The sequence below is a fragment of the Molothrus aeneus genome, chromosome 20 (genome assembly GCF_037042795.1).
Source record: "Molothrus aeneus isolate 106 chromosome 20, BPBGC_Maene_1.0, whole genome shotgun sequence".
NCBI lineage: Eukaryota > Metazoa > Chordata > Aves > Passeriformes > Icteridae > Molothrus > Molothrus aeneus.
Window position 1 is genome coordinate 124,369 of NC_089665.1, and position 25,671 is coordinate 150,039.

General features: G+C 47.1%; 1 protein-coding gene and 1 long non-coding RNA gene across 3 annotated transcripts in view; one reads left to right on the plus strand and one right to left on the minus strand.

The window, feature by feature from the left end:
- The window catches only part of BAZ1B (bromodomain adjacent to zinc finger domain 1B), a 43,601-nt gene extending 18,260 nt beyond the window's left edge, over positions 1 to 25,341 (plus strand). The window contains exons 8-19 of the mRNA XM_066563711.1: positions 465 to 603; positions 1,073 to 1,203; positions 2,511 to 2,622; positions 9,109 to 9,207; positions 9,627 to 9,804; positions 10,250 to 10,435; positions 14,507 to 14,654; positions 16,149 to 16,296; positions 18,489 to 18,607; positions 20,808 to 20,956; positions 22,608 to 22,711; positions 23,251 to 25,341. Of these exons, the coding sequence (XP_066419808.1) occupies positions 465 to 603; positions 1,073 to 1,203; positions 2,511 to 2,622; positions 9,109 to 9,207; positions 9,627 to 9,804; positions 10,250 to 10,435; positions 14,507 to 14,654; positions 16,149 to 16,296; positions 18,489 to 18,607; positions 20,808 to 20,956; positions 22,608 to 22,711; positions 23,251 to 23,617 (1,880 nt within the window). The 3' untranslated portion in view covers positions 23,618 to 25,341. The remainder of the gene's footprint in view (positions 1 to 464; positions 604 to 1,072; positions 1,204 to 2,510; positions 2,623 to 9,108; positions 9,208 to 9,626; positions 9,805 to 10,249; positions 10,436 to 14,506; positions 14,655 to 16,148; positions 16,297 to 18,488; positions 18,608 to 20,807; positions 20,957 to 22,607; positions 22,712 to 23,250) is intronic.
- Positions 326 to 8,268, minus strand: LOC136565226 (uncharacterized). 2 transcript variants are annotated; one of them, XR_010784826.1, is made up of 4 exons: positions 5,393 to 8,268; positions 4,217 to 4,305; positions 2,711 to 2,835; positions 326 to 1,590 (listed from the first exon to the last, which is right to left on the minus strand). It is a non-coding gene; the product is annotated as an uncharacterized lncRNA (long non-coding RNA). The 2 variants fall into 2 exon arrangements; XR_010784825.1 differs by having other exon boundaries at positions 2,711 to 4,305.
- Positions 25,342 to 25,671: the final 330 nt, after the last annotated feature.

The window sequence follows — 25,671 nt, forward strand, 5'->3', positions numbered from 1 at the left end:
CCCCTTCATGGGCAAAGACACCTTCTACTAGACCAGGCTGCCTCAAGTCCCATCCATCCTAGCCTGGCACAGGTTGCCCAGAGAAGCTGTGGCTGCCCTATCCTTGGAAGTGTCCAAGGCCAGGCTGGACAGGGTTTAGAGCAACCTGGTCTAGTGGAAGGTGTCCCTGACCATGGCAGGGTTGGAACAAGATGATCTTCAAGGTGTCTTCCAACCCAAACCATTCCATGATTCTGTGATATTGACTACTTCTATATATATCTATATGGGATTTTTTTTTTTTTTTTTTTTGTAGAATGGTGGGCAGAAAGTAAACAGAAGAGTGTATGGTTGTAAAGAATGTTTATTAAAATCCCCAATAAAACTGCTTGGTTTTACTCCCACAGTATAGTAAAATAAAAGACAATATTGATGTCCGGATACAATAAAGGAAAACTAATGCTGCTCTTTGCTGATTCTAACAGTGAGGATGGAGAAAGAAGCAGAGGAAGAAAGAATCCGGAGGCATAAAGCTGCTGCTGAGAAAACTTTCCAGGATGGAATTGCCAAAGCCAAGCTGGTGATGCGCAGGACCCCAATTGGCACTGACAGGAATCACAACAGGTGGGAAAGGAGATGACCATGAACTTCCATCTCTGCCCTGAGAAGAAGGGCTGTGTCAGATACCATCCCCCAGGAAGGGATAGACAGGGAGGGTGTATGGAATTGCAGAGGAGAGAGAAGGGGAAAATATTTGTGTATATGAAGTGGCTGGTTACGTCCTCAACTTTTTGAAGCCTTCCCATGGAGGTCAGGACTAGTGGAGGTTCAAATGCTGGCATTGGCTGCTCAGGAACCTCGTTACCATCTTTTCTTTTTTTTTCATGGTTGTTGCGCAGGCATGCTCTTGGAATGGATTCTAAGCTAAGCTTTCTGTGTTTCTCAGCGGGGCTAACATAAAGATATGCATGCATTCAGCTTTTAGTGAGTTGAGCACACAGATGCTTCTTGACTCAATGCAAATAAAAGTGTGTGTGTGTGTTTAACTAGCCAGTAAAGGAGACTGGTACCTAATAACACATATTTCTTACAGGTATTGGCTGTTTTCAGATGAAGTTCCTGGCTTGTTTATTGAGAAAGGCTGGGTACATGACAGTATAAACTACAGATTTACCCTTCCCCATCAGAAAAAGGAAGATTCAAAGAAGGACTACAGCCCTGGAGGTATGGTCTCTTGAGGGTATTTCCTCTGCTCTGACTATTCAAATGGAGTCATGAGTGTGAAAGAACTGTCGAGTCCGAGTGTTTTCATGGGCATACTCTGATTTAAGCCTCCTTTAAACTCTGGAAGCCTGCACAGAGGAGGTGCTGGTGATACTTCCATTCTGCTGCTGCAGGTCTGGAGACTTGCCTGCAGTGTTCCACCTAGGGACAGTCTCCTCTCCTTCAAGTAGCAAGGTTGATGTCAGTTGGTATCATCCCTCTGGTTCACTCTGACTCTGCTGAGTTGCAGCATGCCAGACCCCTTGCACAATTAGCTAGTTGTGCTGCAGAGTGAGGATGTCTGTCACAGTGCTGATATTCTGCTGGTGCCAAGACTCCTAGATCAGCCTGTGGAATAGTAACAAGCAGGGCAGTCTGTTAGATATGCACAGCTTTGCTGATTGAGATTGTTTTGATGAACATCCCTCATGCACTTCCTCTCAACCTTCTCTTCACCTTTGCTGAATGTGCAGGTGAGGTGGAAGGGACTTGCTGAACTTCTAGTGCTTCCTCTGTGATTTTGCCTGGCTGACTTGGAGCCTGGGTCCTGGAGCCTTGCAAGCTTGAACAGGCACAGAAATCTATCTGTACAGAAGGAAACTTAACATTTCTGTGTGGAAGTAGTTCTTGAGACAGAAGATACTGCAATAATCTGACTCAACTGAGTTTCAGTCGTGATCATTTCTTGCTTTTGGAACATCACGTTCTGGCACTGAGTCCATCTAAGCAATCCTGCATGGGAGAGCTTATGGAGTTAGATCCAAGCCCTCACCTGGTAGGATTGTCTTAGACAAGGGGCAAACTAGACACCTGTAGAGGAATAGAACAGGGCAAACATACAGTGAGATCCTTCATCCAGGTGTAATTTTACAGACACCTGTGTCTTCGAGACTGACTGAGCTGGAGGTGTATCATTCCAAGCTCCTCCATGTTACAAGAGCTGTTTCAAATACTGGCCAGCTGTGTTCCTGATCAACTCTTTGCTTCCAGCTGTTTTCATCTCTCAGCCGCTGCTGCAGCCAGTGGGCAGGATTTCAGCACATTCCTTTGGAAACTTAACAACCGAAGGCCTGAACGAGCAAAGATTTAAATTCATGTCGGAGTGTTACCTGAGATGCTCAGAAATAAAAATTCATGCTGCTTATACCTCTTTTGGTTTTCAAAGTGCTTCGTCACTATACAGCTAAAAAGTGAAACTAGTTTTATGTATTTGGAATAGTAGGAATGCTGCTCAGGAATCTACCTGAGCCTGTGCTTTTCTTTTGCAGAGAAGCGGAAGAGCACAGGCAGTGACAGCCGAGGGAACAAGCTGCACCGCTCCATGCCCACCACAGACCTGCCTGCTGAGACCACCACTCCCAAGCAGGGCCAGAACTTATGGTAACACACACTTCCATAGCTGCAAAGTACTCAAAATGTAAAGGTCAAGGAATCTAGACAGATTTCTTTTACTAAACCTGCTACAAACCTGTTCCTCTTTCAGTGCTGAGCAGTTGGGTTGGTTCAGCAGCTCTGCAGGCCTCTGTTGCTGATATTATTACTGCCCTGCTAACAGGGTAGCCAGTCCAAGAGCCAGTGGAGCCATGATTCAACCTAATCAATCATACAAAGGCAGTATAAATTAAGCTTTTAAAATGCTTCTTTGATGTATTGCTTTTTAAATATTTTATTCTTCCATGTTGACAGCCTCTTTTATCCCTTTAATGCTTCCCAATGCCAAGCAGTGTCTTCTAAGTGAATCAAATCTACCTTTGAGCATGGTTGATTGTAACCTGCAGCAGTAATTGGCCTTATCAGTGTCGTTAAAGAAATTCTCCTTGGTTGAATGTTGCTCTGTGTGGTAAGGAGTGCTCATCAGTTGTCCCCGTGCCAGAAAACCCTGGCTAAGCTTCACCTGTTAACTGCTGTGGAGCACTGTGTATTTTTTTAGATAACCCTGAGCATAACTGTCACAAAGTATGTGCTCCTGCAGCTCCCCTCTTAGCAGTGTCTGTCCCACACAGTTCCACTGCTGACACACAGAGTGGGGTTGCTTTGGTCTTTGATAAATAGAGCTGAACTCATCTCCAAAGAATAGTTGCCAGTCAGAGCTACTTTTTTACTAAACGTGTACCTGCTTCCCCACCAGGAACTGTAAAAGAGACTGAAATTGTGGGTGTTTTGATTTATCTGAATCACCAGCATTGGGTGCTGACTCTTGGTATTGCCCTGCTGCTTATCTGTCATGGCATCAGGTCATAGGATATCATAGAGTTCCTGTGCTTTCCTTCACTGGCCCATCCTCCCATGACAAATCCCCACCCTGTTACCCCTGGGCCTTTGCACATCTTGCCAAAATTCAGGCAGCTGGGCTTTCCAGGGAATGGGTCCTGCACAGGCAGTGTGATCCACAGGGAAGTCCTCTGCTCTTCCTGACTGCCTCCTCTAACACTTGATCTTTATTGAGCAGAGATGGCAAGGTGTGTTCCAGGAGAAGGACCAATTCCATAAGGAAAACAGTAGCTTAAACTTACAGAGCACATTGCTAACACTGAGGGCACCATAGAGCCAAATTGGGTGAGTTAATTAACACAAAATTCCTTCAGCTTTTGTGACTCCAGGCTGAACTTGAAAAAGCACAGTATTTGATCTGCTCATTCAGGTTGGCAACTCCCAACAACATTCTGAGGGAGATCAGTGTGGTGACAGAGGCAGGAGTGCTGTGTGGAGTAACCAGTCACAGCCTGGGAAGAGTAGCTCTTGGAACCAGATCCTGGACACACTCAGTGCTAAATTATATTCTGTCACTAAGAGCTGCTTTGTATGGAGTGACCATAATAGATGGTATTCTCCTTTTAGAAAAGAAAGCAACAAAAAGAATTAAGAAGCTTCTTTAAAAAAAAGCTTAAAGTGACAGCCAGAAGCCCAAAACACTTTCAGAAATATTTGCCTTAGAGTTTCCTACTAAATGGTCCGAGCAAGTGCTGTCTCTTACCTTTGGAAAAAAGAAAGGGTTGAGGAAGTTGGAAACAAAACTGTAGCAGCAATAACAAAACATTTTGAGTTCACATCAGGATAAGGAAGCTGTTAAAAGTAAGAAAGCCTACTTAAAACCTGTGGTGAATCTCAGTGAAAGAAATAAAAAGAATGATAAAGTGTAGTACAGACTAAGGGCAAAACAATTATTTTCCCCCTTCTGCTTCACAAAATCTATCGTTACAGGGTCTGCCTTCGGAGAAGAGGGAAGCTCTTTGCATGAGAGAATAATTGGCTAAGAAATACTAAATAAATAACAGAAACACTCTAAACTTGTATGTTCAGCAGGGAGATGGAGAGTAATGCTAGAGGAAACTGGGGAAGTCTCCTAAAGAGGTTTTCTTTGATAGAGAAAAGAGGGATCAGGAAATAAAAGTAGCAAATGGCTGTTTTGAAATGGAGAGGAAAGTGCTGCAGCTGAGGTACACAACTGGCTGCTACCAGCTGCTGTGGATCTGTGAATTGCACCTGTTCAAAGCACCAGTGGACAAACTGCTGAGAGAGGAGTTCATTGAGGAGTAGGAAGCGCAAAGGTAATTGTCCTGGCACACAGAGGAGTCCTCAAACCAGCAGATGCTGCAGTCTGGAGGAGTAGGTTGAAGAACTGTCACTGCATACCTGCTCTGCCTTTTGGCCACTCAGACATCAGACACTGATCTGGAGGTTGGCCTGGCTGTTATGCCACAGTGTCCTTAATTTCTGTTCTTTCTTGTCCCTGCTAGGAAGGACTTTTAAGTGCTGACAGTCACAGCACTTGCTGGTTTTTTACAAGGGTCTCGTGCCTCTATGCACTCTTCTGCCAGGCAGGGGCAACAGTGCAGCTGGAAATCTGAGCCAGGCATGGGCCTTGAGCAGGGGCACAGAGGCAGCTTCTCAAAGGACACATAACCCCTTCTAATTGAGTGCTGTGGTGACTGCCTCTCCCTGAGAGATAGGGCATCCAAAGCCATGCCTGCAGCTAAGCAATAAGGTCTCTGAGCTGAAAGGCTTTTCCTTAAAGATCTGGAGCTCCTTATGGTTTGTTTGCTAAGTACCTGTCTGACACCTGCCACCACTTACATGTAAGCATCCACAGAAAGCCAAGAGACAGGCTGGGAGCTGTTACTTCAGGGGATAGCCAGGAACTAGAACTTACCTCTGAGGATATCCTAGGAAATATAGGAAAATCCTAGGAAAAATAGGAAATATTCCTATTCCTGTATTTTCCTTTGGGGCCATTGCCATTGATCTCAAGGACTGCTTTGAGCATAAATGGTTATGGAAGAGTCTTTTACTTGGCTGCTTTTTGCACATTATCCTTGGACGCCATGAGGAGCCCTGAGCCCACACTGAAGTCCATGGATATCTCTGTTGTTTGGATACAAGGACTTGTCCAGCTATAACCTGTAATTTTCACATGTGCATAGGAAGTTTCATTTCTTTGTGTTCTGCTTTAGGTCATGCTGTTTGTCTCTTTTCCTAGTGGTATGTGGGATTGAGTAGCCTCAGAGTGCGTATAAAGGATCTTTAGCTTTACCCTTTTATCCTTTAGAGTGATGGGACTGTGAAATTAAACACTAAATTAACTCTGATTAGTTGTATTTTCACAGTCCCGCCCCTTTTCCCTTTGAGGATGGGAGCTGGTAGGGCACTAATAAAGGGAGAAATAGATTTATACTTCTATCAAGAGTTACATAAATAATATCTCGTGGAAGTAGTTCTGCTGTCAGTACTTTGTCGCAGAAAAGAAAAGGGTCCAGTGTTCAAGTATTAGTTCAGTGCTGCTAAAAGTGCAGCATCATAAACACTTGGTTACTTCTGTCTTCTTCAGACAGATGGACCACTCTCTCTGTTCAACTTGTGCTCCACTTTCACAGATGTTGATCCTTATTAAAAAATCTCCTTGTTCTGGGCACATAGGCTCTGAAGAAGTCTCTGTCCATACCGTAGTGCTTGTGAGCTGTGTACTTTCCTGCAAGAACCATGGGGGAATCACAGCCTTGGCAGGATATTAGCATGCAGGAGACTTCTTGCTCATCCTGGTCAGAAAGGGGTTGAATTTGGAAACATTGGCATCTCTGCAGAGTAACTGCCGTTGTTCTTCATCTGTTAGGAATTCAGCATGGTATGGTGGGTTTCCTCAGAAGACAATTTGAGTTAACTGTGAATGGGTGCTGACAGACTCCCTTTTCTTGCCTATATTCTACAAATGGAGTTCCCCTGTTTCCAGCAACCCTCCAAAGCAGGTAGTGGTCCTGGGCTCCTCTAGTTGTTGTTCTCTCAATTTTGTTGTTCCTTAGGCCAGGTTTTAGATCTTTCTGTGGTCCCTTGCATCCTGTAGCCTGAAAACAGGTAGGAATATTCAGCCTGAGTGAATACTGAAAGCTCCTTTTGACTTGATGCTTGTGCTATTTGTGCCTTCTGTTCTGGTTGCTGACCAGTCTATTGGCTTGTGCTGCCAGAAATGTCAGGAGAGAATCTAGGCTGTTCTTTGTGAATGCAGGAAGCCCTGATACCAGTCAGGATTTCCCCCTTGTATATAAATTTGAAGACCCCAACCTGGTCTTGACTTTCCCAAAGGGATCTTTCCCATCCCTCTGGAGTGTGTGATTAATCTGTGTCAGGCAACATGAAGGGAACCAACTGTTTTACCATCCCTTTTTGCAAGACTCACTTTTCTTCCCCATTTAAAATGCCAGCCCTGTCTTACCATGTCAATGCTCCCAGCCTGGAAGTGGTTGAGCTGCAGCTGGATGTGCAGGTAGTTCCTACAGGTAGGGCATGCCTGGAGCTAGTTTGGGAAGCAGGAGCTGTGGCTGCACAGAGCAGAAAGGGGTCACTAATCAAACTAACATGCTGTCTCCAATATGTTTGTATTTTGCAGATCAGGCTTAGGTTCAGGCTTGAGTTCAGGCTTAATTAGATCAGTTCCCTGTCCCAGAAAGCCCAGTTCTTACTCTCAGGGTGAACTGGGAAGATTTAAGTACCTGTTGCAGATGTTCTTCCTTCCCTGTCCTATGTCCTTTTCATTAGGAACAAAGTTGTACCAGGGCTTAACTCTGGCTTTCTTAGAAGGGTGGGAGCTGTTTTCTGCACCTGCCCAGCAGCCTGTGTTATCTTCCCCCAAAATACTGGAGAATAGAAACCCTACATGATGACTGTTTCCAGAGCCCTTTCCTTTTTAGTGTGACAGAACAGTGCAGTAAATGCCCCCCTTTAATTTGTCTCCATGGGAGAAAACAGGGAAAGCTCAGGCATTGTCATCTTGAATATTTGTCTAGCTGGATTCCATGGTGTATCACCAGCAATGTCTGATGTTGTTTTATCATGACCTGGGCGACCCATCTCAAGGTGTCTGGGAAATACTTCTGTGCTGAGTATCTGTAGAGCAGATGGTTTGGCGTATGGATTATGCCATTCCCCAGTGGTGACAGATTCTAGTAGGTGAAGGATATCTGAAGCTGCTCTGTCCTATTCTTCAGGGAGAGGTGCAGAGAGTATGGTGCCCAAAGGTTTTAATCTCAGGGTATGGAGTGAGGATGCTCCACGGGGTCAGATGTACTGAAGATAACTGGTTTGAAGACATCCTGCTTCCATTGTTGAGCAATCAATCCTATGTTCTATTAGAGTAATGAATTTCCTAGCTGAATGCAAATTGTGAGGCTCTTACCCTAGTAGGACCATAGATAGAATTATGAAATACTTTCTGATATGGTATTTAGTAAGTATTTCTGCCAGAAAAATAAGCATTTTGGAGACTGGTATTCCAAGAAGAGCCACAGTGATATCTTTCTCTAGTTGTTGCTTGACTCATCTGAGCTCATGCCCAAGAAGAAAGATTAGATCTGGAATCTTCTGGTGAGGATCACAGAGTGGTCCTTTGCAGTTGTTTCCAAATGAGGTTGATTATCCTATTTCCTGTCTTCCCTCTTCTGATGAGCAATCCTCTAATAGAAGATAGGGAATTAGTCATATTTTCTGTAAATGACCTCTGAAGCTTGAATTGAGTCCACATCCCATCACATGAAGAGTCTCCACGGTTTCCTAGAATAGAATTAGAAAGAAAAGAAGGAAAGTGCGGAATCTCATTTAAATGTACAACCCAGCATGCAAACATGATTGTACTTTGGAATTGAAGAATATCTTGATTTAGAGAACTCTGTAAAAGTAGTTCTCCTTTTAGATTGGACTAACTGCTGATGGCCATTGCTGTCTTCAAGGATTCCTGAGCAAGAAGGTTTCAAGCTGATCAATATGGTTTTCAGATTCTGCACTTGGGCTTTCAAGTTTTGGCAAGCTTAGCAGAGGAGGACTTATGCACTTGCAGAGACAGAGCCTGCACAGGCACACATCTCCAGCAGCAGAAGTTGTGGGATCAGCCAGGACATCTCCTTTTTAATCTGGGGATTTCTGTTTAATGAAAGAAAATAATATTAAATTGCCATGCTGTCAGTGCATAGTATGTTAGTCTTTTCTAGTACATCTAACACAACATTCAGATCACTTAACTGCAGAGTAGGAATGGAATCCCTGGGATAGACAACTAAATTCAAATGTCAATGTTTTAATAAACTTAATGGGGAAAATACATCTATAAACCAGTTTAGTGTTTATTTTGATTCTGTTTTTCTTACTCTGGCATTGGCTACATTTGGGGACCTTGAAACGAAGCCAACCTGAGTCAGAATTCTTCTACGAGCATTCCTGGAATGTTTCACCTTGCTCTATGGCGTCAGGATATAGGTTACCTCTTATCCCTACCTGCTGATCCTTGGGAACTATTTAGAAGAGGAAATTGTATCGTCACAGAGATACCCTAGGTGTTCTAGGGTAGTGGTCTAGGTGGTCTAGGTGCATTTTTTTATCTTTCAGGTTTCTCTGTGACAGTCAGAAGGATTTGGATGAACTGCTGGATTGCCTGCACCCCCAAGGAGTAAGGGAGAGCCAGCTCAAGGAGCGCTTGGAGAAAAAGTGAGCCTACTCTTTGTTTTTCTTATGTGAGCCTTCTCCAAGTCAGAGCAAGTCCTTGGCACAGCAATCCTTGCCCCATTCCTGGGGCAGCATCCCAGGCTGGGCTTTGATTATTCCTGTGCTGAAGAGGGGAGAACATTCAGGTTGAGCAATTGCTGGTTTTCTTGGGCAGATTCTTGATAAATAACACTCTGAGCAGTGAGGAAGTTCTGCCAGTCTTTAAATTCCTCCTTGAAACCAGGAACAAAGGCAGGGCTGGTTGCTCTGAGCCAGATTTGCCACGTGCTTTCATGTGTCTTTCAAAGAATGTTCTGCACTGGTGGAGCTCATAGCTCTCACTGAAGACCATTGTCCCAGAGCCTGCTCTGCTCCCAGGGCAGTGCTCTGCCTGTACTCAAAGGTTGTGTTTGATTTTCCAGGTATCAGGACATCACACATTCCATCCATTTGGCTCGGAAACAGAACTTGGGCCTCAAATCTTGTGATGGCAACCAGGAACTGCTGAACTACCTCCGGAGTGATCTGATTGAGGTTGCAACGCGGCTGCAGAAGGGAGGCTTGGGATATGTTGATGTGACACCAGAATATGAAGCAAAAGTGAGTGAACAGGCAAAGTACTGAACAAGACAAGTGTGAGATGATACTTTCTGTGGAAGGTCTTTGGTCTTTTGTTCTCCTCAGACAAGAGGAGCAGGAAATCAGTTTTCTCATTTGTCCTTTAAACAGTTATTTCAAGATTACACAGCTGATGGCTTGAGGCGTAGGCAGGTCATAATGTTGGAGCTGAGTGTCCTGTTCAATTGTCCTGTTTCCATATTCTCATGACAGGTTTCTTTATGGAGCAGAACTCCATAGCTGATTTTTATCTTCTATATCAAAGCCAGCATGTCTTGTTGAGACAGCAGCAATATGCTGGTTCCATAACCAGGTGTGGCAGGTAACCACACTGCATTAGGTACCACGGGTGTCCATTTGCAGACGCACTTCAAGCAGCAGAGAGAGTAATATCCAGCTGTTATGGGGTCCTGTGCTCTTCCAACAGGTGTACTCGCTGGAGAGCCTAAAGGATTTTGGAGAGTGTGTGATTGCGCTCCAGGCTGGTGTTGTTAAGAAGTTTCTGCAAGGTTTCATGGCCCCTAAGCAGAAGAGAAGGAAACACCAAGGAGAGGATTACATTGCCAGGGCGGATGAGATAGATGAAGACAAGAAAATGGCAGAAGAAGCCAAGGTATTGTTCACCTCAGGGCTCTGTTTCAGTCTTGCAGTAGAACTCTTTGAGTAGTAGCAGTCCATTTCATGAGGTACTAAATCTTGAGCAACTTCCTCCCATTTCAGATTTGAAGTTGAGTGTATTTGGTGTTTATGGGGCCAGGTGTTGCCTGTTTATTATGGGGAAAGTAAAAATAATAGTGAGGAGATGCCTATTTTTCTCTCTGTGAATAGGAAATGGGTCAAGTTCCTTCCATACAATTCTGCTTAAATAAAAGTATATTATAGAATATTTTCACAGAACTTAATAGGAGTTGTATCTGCAAGAGAGGACTGATGGTGCTTTGGTCCACAAAGAGAAGGAGAGACATGTTTGGGTTCTGGTGACTTCAGGGGGAAGAGATTCAGGTAAATACCACATTAGGCAAAGGGAGATACAAGTTGTTGGATGTGTGGGAGCACGTGGGGAGATGTCTGGGCAGGCAAGCCTCCAGGAGAAAAGTAGTATTGTGGGTCTAAATATGTATCTCTCCTAATAAAAGGGATGGAGAGGAGCTACAGAGGGTTGGGAAGGGTACTGCAGGCACTTATGCTGCACCAGTGTTTCACACTGGTGCAGCAGAGGTACTATAGGTACTAGAGTTCAGGGGTGGTTTCTGTATACTTAGTTGAACAGGACATTAATGCCCCGTGACAAGACTTTCCCCACTGTCCTCAGCTCTGCCCTGACTGATCACTGACTTCAGCAGAGGCAACAATATCAGGATTGGATCAGCAGAAGTACTTGAAAGTCCCAACTTAAAACCAAATTATATTTCTTCACCTGTGTTTATCTGCAGGGAGCAGGCAAGAAAGGTGGAGAGAGACTAATTTACAAGAGCATGTAGTGACAGGACAAGGGGAAATGACTTCACACTGATAGAGAGTGGGGTGAGAGTGGATATTGGAAAGAAATTATTTCCTGTAAGAGTGGTGAGGCCCTGGTACAGGTTGCCCAGAGAAGCTGTGGCTGCCCCATCCCTGGAAGTGTTCCAGGCCAGGTTGGATGGGGCTTGAAGCAACCTAATCTAGTGGTAGGTATCTTTGCCTATGACAGGGGAGGTTGAAACGAGACGAGCTTTAAAGTCCCTTCCAACACAAACCTTTTTGGGAATCTGTGACTGAGGCTAGAGGTAGGTTTTTTGCTGTGGATCTGTGGGGCTTTTTTTAAAGCTCCTGTCACTGTATGCTGAATGCTTGTTTGAACATCAGATCTTTGCTAAGCTGTGCTATTGCTGTGTTAGCAGGATAATTGGGATAGGTGCTAGAAATTTTCACATTCCTCAGTTGTCCTGAAGTATTTAAACTTTGCTAATTTTAAATCTTCCATCCTAAGTGCAAGGGTAATGGGAGGATGCTGTGTCCTGAAAGCTCACAGCAAAATGGAGTGCTGTAAAATCGGTGAGGTGTGAGGCGCAGAAAGGACTTGGATCAGCACATTTCCTGTTTCTACAGCAGCACCATATTGTGCTTTACTCAAATTTGCCTTAGGGCTGTAACCCTGAGGGCTATACCTGTAGGGTGTACTCAGGGTAGCATCAGATTTACTACAACACAGTCCCAATATGTGATTGTGCAGGTCTCCCCCCTCGCAAGCACTGGCTTTAGTGTCATGCCAATCTCTCTGGAGCATTTATTTATGCAGTGCAGTGCTTACTATCTCGTTCAGGCTTTTCTAGACCTTTGTGGTGGTACAAGCAATGTTCAACTTTTTTTGGGGTGTTTGTTGCTTTGTTTGGTTTGGCAATTCTTTTTAACCTCAGTTATCTGGAATAAGCTTTCTTTTCGCCAAAGCAGAAAACCTTTACAGATGACCTTGAAAGAGCAGCCTACTTCTTAGATACAGTTATCTGAGGAAAGTCCCTGACTGCCAGGCCGACTGTTCTGAAGAAAAATCTCCTGCATAGGCTAGGAATTATGAAGCCTTTTGTGCACTGAGAGCACACAGGTAAAATACAGCATAGCCACACTGGAAAACACACTCAATGTACTTCCAGACTTAGAGGAAGAATTGCAACCCTGTGGTATGGGTATGTCTCATTTTCCCTGTGAGAAACAAGTTATGGCTTAACAGGCACCTGTTTTGCTGACATAATTGTCTGTATTAAGGGTTCCTGCTGGCTCAGCTGCATTGCTGGAGCTCACACTACTGAGTGGCAAAGGATTGCAGTGAGACTTGGCTTTTGTGGCTGCTCCTAAAAATCAGGCTGGTGTCACTGTTGATGAAAATATTCCCATTTCTAGTGGCAGTAGCATGCTGGACTGTCCCAGAACAGGACTTCTTTGCAGCATGACATTGCATCACTACAGCACGAGCAGAGTGAAGAACATGGATGGGTTACCCCTCCTGTGACCCACGTTCAGTAGTCTGTGCAAGGGGAGAGTCAGTCTGCACCTGCAGACAATCCCTCAAAGAGCAGCTTCACAACCAAGCAATTCCAGTTTCAGCTGTTCCAAGGGGTTTCAGCTCAGGGTGCCATGTGAGAGCCTTCGTATCTGGAGGCTTGTCTACCTTTACCAAAGAAGGTGTTTTCTGTCACTCTGAGGTTGACATGTGACTGAGGACTCGTTCTTTTATTCTGGGAGTTGCTTTTTGTTTTTTTCCCCTGCTCAGTTGCTCCTATCCAGTAAGGAGGGGATTTAAGTAACTTCCTCCAGTCTCCCACTTTGCCTTGCTGGCAGCTGGAACTCCCTTGGTACTGGTGCTGCTCAAATGCCACAGTCTCCTGATGCTTGGGAGGCAAGGCTAGAAATTTGTTAAATTCCACAGACCTGGAGAGAAACATCTCAGCAAAGCTTGCCAACAGCTTTTGCAGATTTCTCTTGGCCCAGCATGTGAACAGCAAATCCCATGGAACAGTTCCGTGGAAAATCAATTATACCGTATGCAAAGCACCTCAACAATGTTCTGCAAAGAAGGAGCGCGGAGCTGTGTAGCCTCCACAGTGGGCTGGGCAGCTTTACATTTGTCTCCGGTGATTCTTCAGGATCCGCACCAGCAACGGCAGTAGGGATGTTGGCATTTCAGAACAGTTTGTGTGTTTTTCCAAGCATCTAATATGTGCTGTGCTTCCTCAAATTCAGTCAGAGGAGAATGTGCAACTCTGCAAAACTCCAAGGTTTTGTTTGGCTCCCAAATTGCTGTCAGCTGCAGAGTTTAGATTTCCCTATCTGACACTTCGCTGTTTGTTTTTTTGTTCTCCTGGGGTAGAAGAACATAAACTAAAGGCCTGTTATGTCCCTGTCATGTCTGGGCCATCACGTCACTGTTGTAGAGCACAAGATTACCATTGGAGAGGGACATGGCTCTGGATAACTTCTGTCCTGCTGCATTTTGGATTTATCAAAATGGTATTTCCAAACCTCCTGAGCTGGGTGTATGGTTCCCATTGGCCTTGCTCTGTGCTGACCCTGGCAGCTGCCGTGGTGTGAAGCTCGGTTTTGATGCTGTCATCCTCATCACCAGTTTCTGGGATTTCAGATGAACTGAGGCCAGAGTGTCTCAGGGAAGCAGCTGATTTCATATTTGGCTGTCCAAATGCCTGTGCAGTGTGATTGTAGCTGGTGGCACTGGGTTCCCTCTGCCACCTAAGCAGCTCAGGGACCACACGGGTGTTGCTGCGGTCCAGGTGCCTGCGCGGTACCCACTGGAGGGCAGCACAGGTCACTTCAGCCCTCCTTCCACTGTGATTACCAGCTGTTCCACAATTTTCCTCCCACATTTTACAGTGCTAGATTTCTGCCTTTTATTTTCTTAGCCTGCTGATTATTTGGGTTAGACCTTCAGAGCAAGAATTTAGTGGAGTTCTCATAGATTGATTCAACCTGACTGTGAAATGCAAAGCAGTTGACTGTTAGGAACAAACTGTCTGATCCTGGGAGACTGGATATGGATAAACCACAACCAGAACTGCTGAGGTAACACAGAAGGAAAGAAATATCAGAGTTGAGCTTTGTTTATGAAGGTTCCCAGCTAAGGGATATAAAAACATCTTTAGACTGAAGGGATCTATGTCTGTGCATTGTTGTAAGATGTTAGGTCTGTCTGCAGGTTGCTTCAGCCATGGAGAAATGGAAGACAGCAATCCGTGAGGCCCAGACCTTCTCCCGTATGCATGTACTGCTGGGGATGCTGGATGCCTGTATCAAGTGGGATATGTCAGCAGAGAATGCCAGATGCAAAGTGTGTCGCAAGAAAGGTACGCATTCCTGCCCACAGAATTCCTGCCCGTGCAGCAATTGGATGCTGTCACCTCTGCTGTGCTTAGGTGATGTGTCCTTGTAGTCCGTCACTCTGACTATGGCTGTATTTTAAGTTCTGAATGTCAGGATTTACAGTCAGCAGCATTGATCTCTCAAAAACCTTTGACCCTGACTCCAGTAAACCATTCTTATGTAGCCAGTATTGCAGAGCTGCTATCCCCTGGATATTTAGGGTACTTGGACAAAAGTAATCTACAAATCCTTCTGGGAATATTTGCACAACTGTCCATTCCCTAGTTTCCTTTTTGGAATGGCCTTTGGATCTCTGAGCCTTGTCAGTTAATCCTGTCTTTTAGAGAAGGAGCAAGCAAGGACGGGTTGGGAAGGTTATTATGGGGAAAGCGAGGTGGGATATTGCTGCTCTGATGCCAGAGTGGGAGCAGAACTACTCAATGAGCTGGGGAGGTCACCAAACAGGTGATGAGGGGATACTTTCTCTGTGTGCACTGTAGAATGAAGGACATTAGAGTCTTCCAGGTGGAGGGCGAAATAGAAGGGGTGTCAGCAGAGATTGGTTGCTGGTATTTGTTCTGCCATAACCTCTCCTGTTGGACGGGAGCCTGGAGGAAAGAGCTTGGTGGTACATTCTGCCTCTTCACTCTTATATTTGCTGAAACTGTAGTGGAAAATGAGGGCAGGCAGAGCTCGAGGGACTGCTGGGCAACTTTTGTTTACCAAAAGGCTAGCCATCCATCCCTTTAGAGAAGTAAGGGCTGAACTGGTGCAAAATCTGCCTTCACTGCAGAACCTCAAGAGTTTGCCAAACCAGTGCCAAAGCTACCCTACCTGCTGTTAGAGGAGTTTCTAGGCAAAAGTAAGGGGGGGCTCACTTGAGACTAACACAGTAGTTTCACAGAAGCTAAGAACTGAGATGTTAGAGAAAGACAAGCTGGCAAGCCCTCTGCACTTTCTTTTTCCACTTCAGTAAAGGAAAGCTGGCTCAGGATTATTTCCCTGTTTCCCCTCATCAGTGGGAGGCACAAAGAGACTAGTCCTGCTGCATACTGATTTTCAGTGTAGCCTTGTCACCCCAAGTGGAAGAAGATACCATGTAGGTTAACCAGACTGAACGTAGAACAAGAATAGCTCCATTTTTAGCTTACAGCTCTGGGGCCCTGTTTGCCGCACACTTTCCCCATGTTTGCCTGAGTGGAACCTCTTTGGCAGATTTCTATCTTTGCCTTGAGTGAAATCTTTGCAGGGCGAGGGACTTTGCATTTGTTTGTTTTTAAATGGTGCTGTTCATAAATACAGTGGTGGGACAGAAAGAAGGATCCCCAAGGAAGGTCATCAGAGAAAGGGTCCCTGCCCTCAGAGGGGGACTCTGCATCTTTCTCTTGCTTAATCCTGCCCTCCAGCACTGCAGCAGCTTCTACCTCTCAGGTTGACTGAGGCTGTGGCCTTGTTACAAGTGAGCTGCACTTTCCTAGGTGAGGATGACAAGCTGATCCTGTGTGATGAGTGTAACAAGGCCTTCCACCTGTTCTGCCTGCGGCCGGCACTCTATGAGATCCCAGACGGGGAGTGGCAGTGCCCAGCGTGCCAGCCTTCGACAGCCCGGCGCAGCTCACGAAGCAGGTGAGTGACCCTTCCTGCCCATAGCCTTGTCACAGCACAGTCTTGAGCCTCTTTTCACAAGACCCAAACCAGCCTGGAGCAAAGCCCCTTTAGAAAGTTTGAAATCACCCAGTTAAAGCAGCACGGAAACAGAAAGAAAAGCAGTTTCAGGATGTAAGTTTAGCACACCTGTGTTGTACTGATGCATTACAAGTTCATGAGTTTTAATAAATAACTTGGGTTTGGAAATGAAAACATAGGCAAAACACCCACCAAAATTAGTTACACTAAGAGTTGTTGTTTCCTTTGAGCATGTGGTTGGGTTATTTCTTCATGTAGCTGGTGGCTGCAATTCTGTGGGTCCCTGGGCTGGGTTACTGCAGTGTTCTTTTAAGCTAGAGCAGACATTACTCCAGGCTGCATCTCAGTCCCCACTCTGCTACGACAAGTCAAAGTGCCGTGCTAATGGTTTTCTGTACCTGATGACCTTAGCAAAACAGGACCATCTTATAATGTGACAAAGGGAATGTGATTTGAGGAGGCGTGGCAAATACGAGTTGCTGCCTCCTGACGGCACGGGGTTAGATTGGTTTTTTGAGTTGCAAGCTGGAACTTAAACATTTTACAGTGAGTGTCATTTGCTGGTGGTAACTGTGCTACATCTCCCCGTATATCAGTGAGGTGAGGCTGTCAAGTGGCACCTGATGCAGAAGCAGAGAGCAGATCCTCCCTGACAGAGGAGCAGCACAATAGAGGTGTGCCAGCCAGTACCGTGCAGGTGGTGGTATATGGCCTTAAAAGTATTACTTACTCTCTGGACAGCATTTTAAGAGTTCATCAGGCTTGTACACAAATGACAGGGCTTAAAAGCAACTCTTGTAGCCTGAGTTCATAGTTACTTGGATGTGGCAGAGTCACCTGCAAGCTGCTCAGCTCCTGGCCCAGAGCCATCAGGTGGAGAACACCTGTTTTCTGCTTTCTGCTCTTGTTGTCTTGGCTGAGATAGGAAAAGAATGTCAGCCTGGCATATTCTTCACCCTCTGTGCTTTGGAAGTTTTATTCCTTTTATTGCTCGAGATCCTCTTTCTCCAGGGGATTTAGACTCCCATAGCAGCTTTGCCTGTGTCCCCTTTTGCTTGGGTATGTTGGTTTTTAATGGTCCAAATGAGACCCCACCAGCAGTGCTCCCTCTAGTTCTGGGATCCCCAGCTCAGGAAGGACTTCAACCTGTTGGAGCAAGTCCAGAGGAGGCCACCTAGTTGATATGAGGGATAGAGCATCTCTGCAATTAGGGAAGGCTGAGAAAGTTTGGATTGTTCAGCCTGGAAAAGCAAAGGCTTTGGGGTGACCTAATTGCAGTCTTTTAATTCCTGAAGGGAGCCTGCAAAAATGATGGAGAGAGACCGTTTACAGGGGGGAATGGCTTCCTTGACATTGTCCCTTGACAGAAGGCAGGGTTAAATTGGATATTGATTGGGAAGATATTCTTCCCTTTGAGGGTGATGAAGCCCTGGCACAGATTGCCCAAAGAAGCTGTGACTGCCCCATCTCTGGAAGTGATGGAGCTTTGAGTAACCTGCTCCAAGTGTCTGAAGTGCTGAAGTGTCCCCTGCAGGGGGACTGAAGCAAGTTGAGCTTTAAGGGCCCTTCTAACCCAAACCTTTCTATGATTCTATGAATGATTGAACAGACACAGATGAGAAGCCAGAATGTGCTGGGCAGGGAGTCTGCATGGCTTCTGACTTTTTAGCACTTGAGGAGCCTGACATTCTGTTCACCAATTTGTTTCCCATAGTGTAAAGAAACCAATCTATTTCCTTAAGTATATGGAAAATATTCCAGCAGGAAAAAGAGCTCCTCTTGAAACTCTTTAGGCCTGGTCTACAGACCTGGGCAAATAGCAAATCTTCCTCTCAGGGAAGAGTAATTACACAGCAATCACAGTCTTATAATCCCCTGCCCCATGGTCATGGTGCCTAGAATACCAAGAAATACCATGATTCAGCTCTTGGGAATTTTCAGTCCCGATTTTTAGTTGAGGAAGTGAGTCCTTTGAGCTGTAGCTATAACTTGATATTCTAGAATACAGCAAGCTGCTTTTGGCTGAGCCTGGTGTTTGTAGTACAGTCCAAACAGTACCAGGCCCCTGGGGCCACTGATGCTCTGTTGCTCAGGCTCTTGTACCACAAACACATACACCTGCCTTGTTCTAGGAACTATGCAGAGGATTCTGCTGAAGATGAAGGTGAAGAAGGTGAGGAAGCTTCTGATGAACCAGATGCTGAGGAGGAAGAAGAGGAGGAAGAAGACTATGAAGTTGCTGGACTAAAATGTAAGGCTTTGACCAAATAGGGAAGTAACAGAAAATAGTAATCCTCCCTCCTGCCTTCAGTATCTGAAATACTGATCCTCTTTGGGACTTTTCCTCATGCAGACCAGGTATAGGCCTGGGAGATGTCACAGGGAAAGGCTGTGGCTGTGCTGTGGTTACTTGGGGAGCTGGAGTAAACCCTTGGCCATTTGTGATGGGGTCAGCACTAGCAAAGATTGAAACTGCTCACTGCCCAGTCACTCCCTGGGGACACCGCTGTTCTGAGGGCTGAGAGGGGTCAGTAGAGACTGCAGTGGGCTGGGGGGTCATCAGGGCCTGCAGAGCGGTGGGATTGTCAGTCTCTGCGCCTGCCGGATTTGTTGTACACTGGAAGCTGTTTAATTGCTTATGGGAACTCTCACCAGAGCCCCCTCTCCTTTCTTTTCTTTTTCCCACCAGTTCATAACCCCTTGAGTGCAGGACTTCTAGTGATTTGGCAAGGTGGCATTTTGAAATAGGAGGACTAGCACTTCCTCTCTTTATTCCAGTTAGAAGGCACAGTGCTCCAGGTGTAGTGTGGCCTGGACCACCAGCACCCTTTGATTGCCTACAGAGACCAGTTGGGATGCTCCTGGGGCAGCTGGGAGGAATAAAAGACTGTTTTCTAGATACCTCAATGTCTGCTTCTTCACCTAAACATATTTAGTATGTGTATCCACTTTGGTTTTAGGGGAGTTTGATTCAGTCTCACTTGCTGCACTGAAAAGTTCAGTCTGGGAATGACACACTGCCTTCATTTGCTTTCTGCCAAACTGTCCTTGACTGACATAACATTAAATACAGGTTGTCTTAAACAAGGCAGATGGAATCCAGAGGCTGGGACTCAGAGGATTAGCCCATGTTCTTTTGAGGGTTTCCATCCAGGCCTGAGTCTTGATTCCCTTACTTTATTCTGGTTTCAGGGAGGCTCACTGATACCACGGCTGTGCGCACTGCTTGTTGTCCTGTGGTGTATCCATGTCCACACTTGGAGTGTGTTTAGCCTGTGTTGCACGGCCAAGGCAGGAGCTGAGCCAAGCTTTCCAAACAATGGCAAAAGAGAGTTACAGTCACTAAAAATAAAGTGCTAAATGCAACCCCTGGCTTTAGAGAGCATTAACATGGAAAGGTCACCATGGAAAACTTTTGTTTGAATAGAAAAATCACATTGATCCTTATGGCGTTTATCCTGAGGGATCTAACCTAGAATGTTGGATTGTCAGACATTTAGCACGTGCTGCACGCTTGATACACAAGCAGAGTGACAGCAGGTGGACGTCCTGCAGCCTCGCCACATGCCCAGCATGATGATTTATGGGACAGGGCTGGATCAGAGGCTGCAGCTGAGGTATCCAGTGTGCTGGATACAGCTCAAGGACTTGGGATCAGGGGGAAGGGCTTGGACTTGGGAAGGCAAACACATTCTCCTCATACAGAGGGTCATGGGAGAAATATAAGACAAGGGAGTGCGTCAACATGCTTACATTGCCACCAGTGGGGAGCTCTGAGAGGCAGACTCACACAGGCAACTGCATTTCTCTAGGAGGTAATGTGGCAACCCCAAGTCTTGGGGAATAAAATCCCATTGTTTCCCACTTGCAGCACATGGAGCAGCTCCCAGCTGCAGTAATTTGACACTTCCTCTGCACACAGTTCCCTTCTCAGGGGGCTTATCCCACTATGTGGGCCACTTGGAAAAGCACCCATCCCCAAAACTGTGAGGAGCAAAGGGGCAGTAGGAAACTGAGGAAACTCCCGATTTCTGCTCCCAGTGCTTTCAGAGAGTATGTTGCTGTTTTGAGACAGCTGTCTGTCCTTGCATTGCTTTCCTGTCTTTCCCTCAAACCTTGATGTGTTGGGGTCTCTTGGTGCTGCAGGCAGAGAGGTTTGCTTGACCTGCAGTGGATGATCCAGGAGCTCCCAGGTTTCCCTTGGAGCTTGAGGATCTGCTGTGTGTGAGTACCCTTTTAGCAGCAGGCTGTTGCCAGCCATGGCCTCTTCAGGCAGGTGGTGATGACCCACAGATGCCCTCTGTAGAAGGTGTGAGAGTGTAGCTGAGATGAGGCTGGGTGGTCCCTGGGGTCACCAGCCTGAGTGAGGCTCAGCCTAGTGTGGGAAGCACAGGGTGGTGTCTGCTCCCAGATGCACCCAGGCCTCTAAGCCCATGGCTTATCTGTTTCAGTGAGGCCCAGAAAGGCAGCCCGGGGCAAGCAGGGCTCCATGTACTCCTCGAGGCAGGGAAGGCACCAGAGGAAGAAGCAGACACTGCACTCTGTGCGGGGACCCCGGCAGCGCACGGCGCCTGTCAACGGTGCAGACATCGATGAGCTGGTAAGTGCCAAATTTCTCCCTGGAGACCACTCACATTGTGAGTTATAAACCAAACAGGTGGCATGCTTCCTCCTATCCCTTCACAGAGAAGTACCCTGAAGCCCGGGTTGGGCTGGGTTAACAAAGGAGACATATCCTTAAGGGCCTGCTGCAGACAGAGCACAGATATGTCAGGCATCCCTCCCCAGTCGCTTTCACACATTGTCCCCTGGAGCAGCAGGCAGCCTGCAGCTTGTTAAAGGTTTTTAAATAGTATCCATATGTCTCTGCAGAGAGGTGGGGGAACTGAGGGGGTCCCGGATGGCCAGAGAATGCCAGCAATGCTGGACCCTTGCTCCCTAGCCTTGGCCATTTTATGACAGTTGTTGTCTGTATGGTCACTCCCCAACTTCCAGGACATAATTTGGCCGGTTTAGGTTTCACTTGATATTTAAAGAATAAAACCATAGGCTCCTGCACAGAGCAGTCTGTGCGTGCTGGGTGGGGGGAGCTGCAGCGACTGTCTCTGGGGAGCTACATGCCATAGGGGATACGTGAGGATACTCCAGCCCCACAGCCACGTCACAATGCCCTGCAGATCTGCCATCTGTCCTGTGACCAGCACTAGTGGTGCTGGTGAGTCCTGTCATTCTCCTTGCTCATGGACTGTGGGCTCACTGCTGCCTATGCTAGGTCTGGGGGACTGTGCTTGTCTATGTTATATACTGGAGGGCAAGCAAGCCCAGCATAGACAGCCACAGCCAGCACAGAGGGATATTCCAGTGGGGAAAATCTTACTGGAACAGCACAGTGGCTCAGAGAAGAGGACTTTGTCATGATTTATCACTTGTCCTGGGAAGAGACCGGAGCTGGGTCAAAATAGTGAGTACCCTCTGCTGTGAAGCCTTCCTGTCATTCAGTGTTTTCCTCAGCAGTGACATACCACAAGCTGAGCTCTGGAAGCTATGGGGATGTCCCCATGCTGGGTGTGACCTGTTCTGGGTCCCTGGGCACATGAGTGACCTTGTGCTGAGCCTGCACAGGGATGATAGTGCTCAGGGCACCAGCTGCTCCTGGGATTTGAAATGGCACAGTCAACTCTGCCAGGGCAGAACAGCAGCACAAGTGCTTCTCCATCTGCCTCGGGTTCTTCCTGCTGCAAGCTCAAGAGAAGGCAGGGAGAGGGAATTCACATTCTTCATTTGCTGGCATTTATTTTTTGGCTGCTTGTTGTGGCCATATTGTCTTTGAACTTATTTTGAAAAAGCCACCTGCTACCAGAAGAGAGCTGGGCAGTTTGTGAGCTGTTCCCGCCAAGCTCCTGAATGAAGCTGCTGTCCTGAACCCAAGCGGCTGACACATGTCATAATCACAGAATGGCCTGGCTTGGAAGGGGTCCTAAATGCATCGCATTCTAACCCCTCTGCCATGCACTGGGACACTTTCCGCTAGACCAGGTTGCTCCAAGCCCTGTCCAACCTGTCATTGAACACTTGCAGGGATGGGGCAGCCACAGCTCCTCTGGGGAGCCAGTGCCAGCCCCTCGCCATGTTCAGAGGGAAGAAGTGTCCTGGCTGTGCTAAGAACTAGCTCCTTTGGCCTCAGGGCTGTTAGCTGAACTCTGAAGCCTGTAGCAGTTCCCTCTTTTTACCAACATACTTTGTGTGGGCAGGTCCTTCAGACAAAGAGGACAGCGCGTCGCCAGAACCTTGAGCTGCAGAAGTGTGAGGAAATCCTCAGCAAGCTGATCAAGTACCGCTTCAGCTGGCCCTTCAGGTGAGGGCAAATGGCGTCTTCCTCCTCTGTGGGCAGGACTGGCCACAGGCTGTGTGGGGATGTGGGCTGGCTGTGGTGCAGTCCTGCCAGATCCACTTGAGAAACTTAGGACTGGCTCCAAAAGCAAGACATATCTGGGAAGAAGCTGCTCCAGAAGAAACCACCATGTTCTCAGTCTTCTGCTGGACTGAAGACATGGTGCCCTTCTGAGGTGGTAGGCAAGAGGCTAATGCAGGAGGTAGGTGTTCTCTACTGCCCCCAGGATTTTTGGAGCACTGAGGTGCTGTGACTGAGGGAAGCTTCCCTCATGGACCTTCCCCATGCCTGAACCAGCTCCCTGGGCTCCTGTGCTTCCCATTCCCGTGCCATAGGGCTGATGTATCTGTAACATTGTAGTGGTATTGCTTGGGCTTGTTGCACCACTGTGGGGCTGCAGGTCACAGGTGCCACAGGGGCAAAGAGGTGGCAGGACCCCACTTCTCTGCAGTGGTGCCAGGGTTGGCATTCCCTTCCTATCGCTGTGGCCCTTCTTTTGGCAGGGAGCCAGTGACCACGGAGGAAGCTGAAGACTACTTTGAGGTCATCAGCAACCCCATGGACTTCCAGACTATGCAGAGCAAGTGCTCTTGTGGCAATTACCGCTCTGTGCAGGAGTTCCTCTCCGACATGAAGCAGGTGTTCTCCAATGCTGAGCGCTACAACCAGAATGGGAGTCACGTACTGTCCTGCCTGGAGAAGACAGAGCAGTGTTTGATTGACATGGTGCACAAACACCTGCCAGGCCACACGTATGCACGCAGGAAACGCAAGAAGCTCTCTGCCAGGTGCCAGGGACTGGAGGAGCAGGAAGGGGACAGTGAGTCAGAGCCCCTTGAACATTCCCGGGGGCGGAAAAGGAAGAAATGAGGGATGGGGAGGCTAGGGGGAGAGCCAGAACTGGAGCAGGCCTTCTGGTGCTGCCAGGCAGTCGGATGGGTTGTCTGGAGGGAGTTGAGAAGCAGCGGGCACTTCTCTATTAATCCAGCCTTCCCTTGGGCCCATCCTAGTTTTAATTTTTCTGCAATTTCCTCAAGTCATCCATTGAGTGGTAATGACTTAATGCTTCCTCAAAATCTACAAAGCTCTTCTTGAGTCTGTCCTGCCAGGAGGGGAAGGTGGGAGGGCAAGGGGAGGGCCTGGCCAAGCTTGGCTGGGCAGAAGAACACCAGCATGCTCCAGTTCAGGCACTGTCAGTTTCCTGGAACGATTTGCTTCCTTGCCTTTGCAAGCAGCTAGAGCGCGGTGGGGCAGTCTGCTGCCAGTCATGTGAGCACACCAGCCTCCAACTGGTGCAGGGGAGGATCGTGTTGCTCCACAGAAGGACTGGGGGCCATCAGGCCAATGGGCTACTCAGGCTTGCATGTATATATTTATATGGTGTTAATTCTGAGCCTCAGTTCCAGGCTGTGTGGGGCGAGCAAGCACTTAGGTGTACCGCGGTCTGGCTTTCACCAGCATCCCAACACCACTGCTCCAAGGTGCTCCTGCTTTCCCCTCTCCTTGGGGAGCAATCCTTGGAGGTCTCAGTCCAAGGAGGGCTCTAAGCTCAGCTCCCCACCTGTACATGCCAAGAGGAGGCTCCTTGCTCCCCTGGACATGCATGTCATCATGCAGCCCTATGGAGTGCCAGCAGTAAACTGGAGAGTGTGGGTGTCTATGCAGCCCAAGGAGAGCTCCAAGGCCAGGGGAGAAGCAGAAATGTGCTGTGTAACTTTTTAAATTAATTTTTTAGTTGAAAGTGGCTTTGTTTCTAGCTGTGATCTTGTACAAAGAACACCTGTAAGATACCCTTGTCTTGCTTTGGCACATGTACAGTTTATATAAAATCGTGTTTGCTTTATATTTCCCCCTTCTTTAAAACTCATTTTCCTACCAGTAGCAGGAGTTAGATCAGGGGACTTTGGGGGGGAGAGGGAGATCCTAGTCTCTCTCAGCCACACTCTCATGACATTTCATAGTAACACCCTTGTTCCTGTGCTATGGCCCAGCACCAGCTCCTGCTGCCCCAGATGCTGACTTTTCCTTAAGAAAAGGGTTTGTTTTCTCATTCTCTCTTCCTCTCCATCATGACAGGTTTGGATCATACAATCAGGGCTTGAACTTCTTATCCCAGAATGGTTTGATGTGGAATAAATGGGCCATGGGGCTGTTCGGTGCTGGTTTTGCAACAGAAAAGCAGAAGCAGCTGTTGTAGCTCCTGGGATTTGAGAAGAAAAGAATAATCAATTACAAATTTCAGCCTAGTTTTGCGAATGTTTTAGGTTTGGGGTTTTTTTTAACAGGTACTTGTTTTAAGTTCTGGACTGTCAATGACTGCACATGAGGCAAGTTTCCAGCCCCTTCCCTCTCCTCAGCCTCACTTCCCTGCCCCACAGAATAGCACTGACATTTGTATCTCGCACATCCCTTCAGAGGCTGTTTTGTCTTGTTTCCTAGAGATCATTTCCTGCAGGTCCTACATGGTAGAACCTTTGGAACTGCACGTTTTCTTAAAAATCAGTGTCATTTGGGGGGAGGGGGTTTCTGCAAAGGGCTGTACTTGTAATAAATTGGAAACTTAAGAATAAACATTATGTACTTGTGTTTGTAAACATGGCTTCTGTGAGTTCTTTGTTGGTCCCTGTGTTGATGTGGGATTGTCTGATATGGCTCTCCTCTGCCTTCCTAGAGCTACCACCGAACATCTCTGGAGCACAAATGGAGCTATGGCATAAAGGAACGGTGAGTTAGGATCAGATCAGCTTCCAGTGTGGTGCTGGTGTGTTGTCACCCTCCCCAAGGACAAGGAACAGAGCTATGCTCTCCCTGCCCCTGGAGTGGGGAGCAGTCCTTGTTCCTTGTCCCCTGCAGGGTGCCAGTGTGACACTTGTCCTCCTGTTCCATTCGGGGTGGCACTGGGCACCCCTGAAGGGACTTCCTCC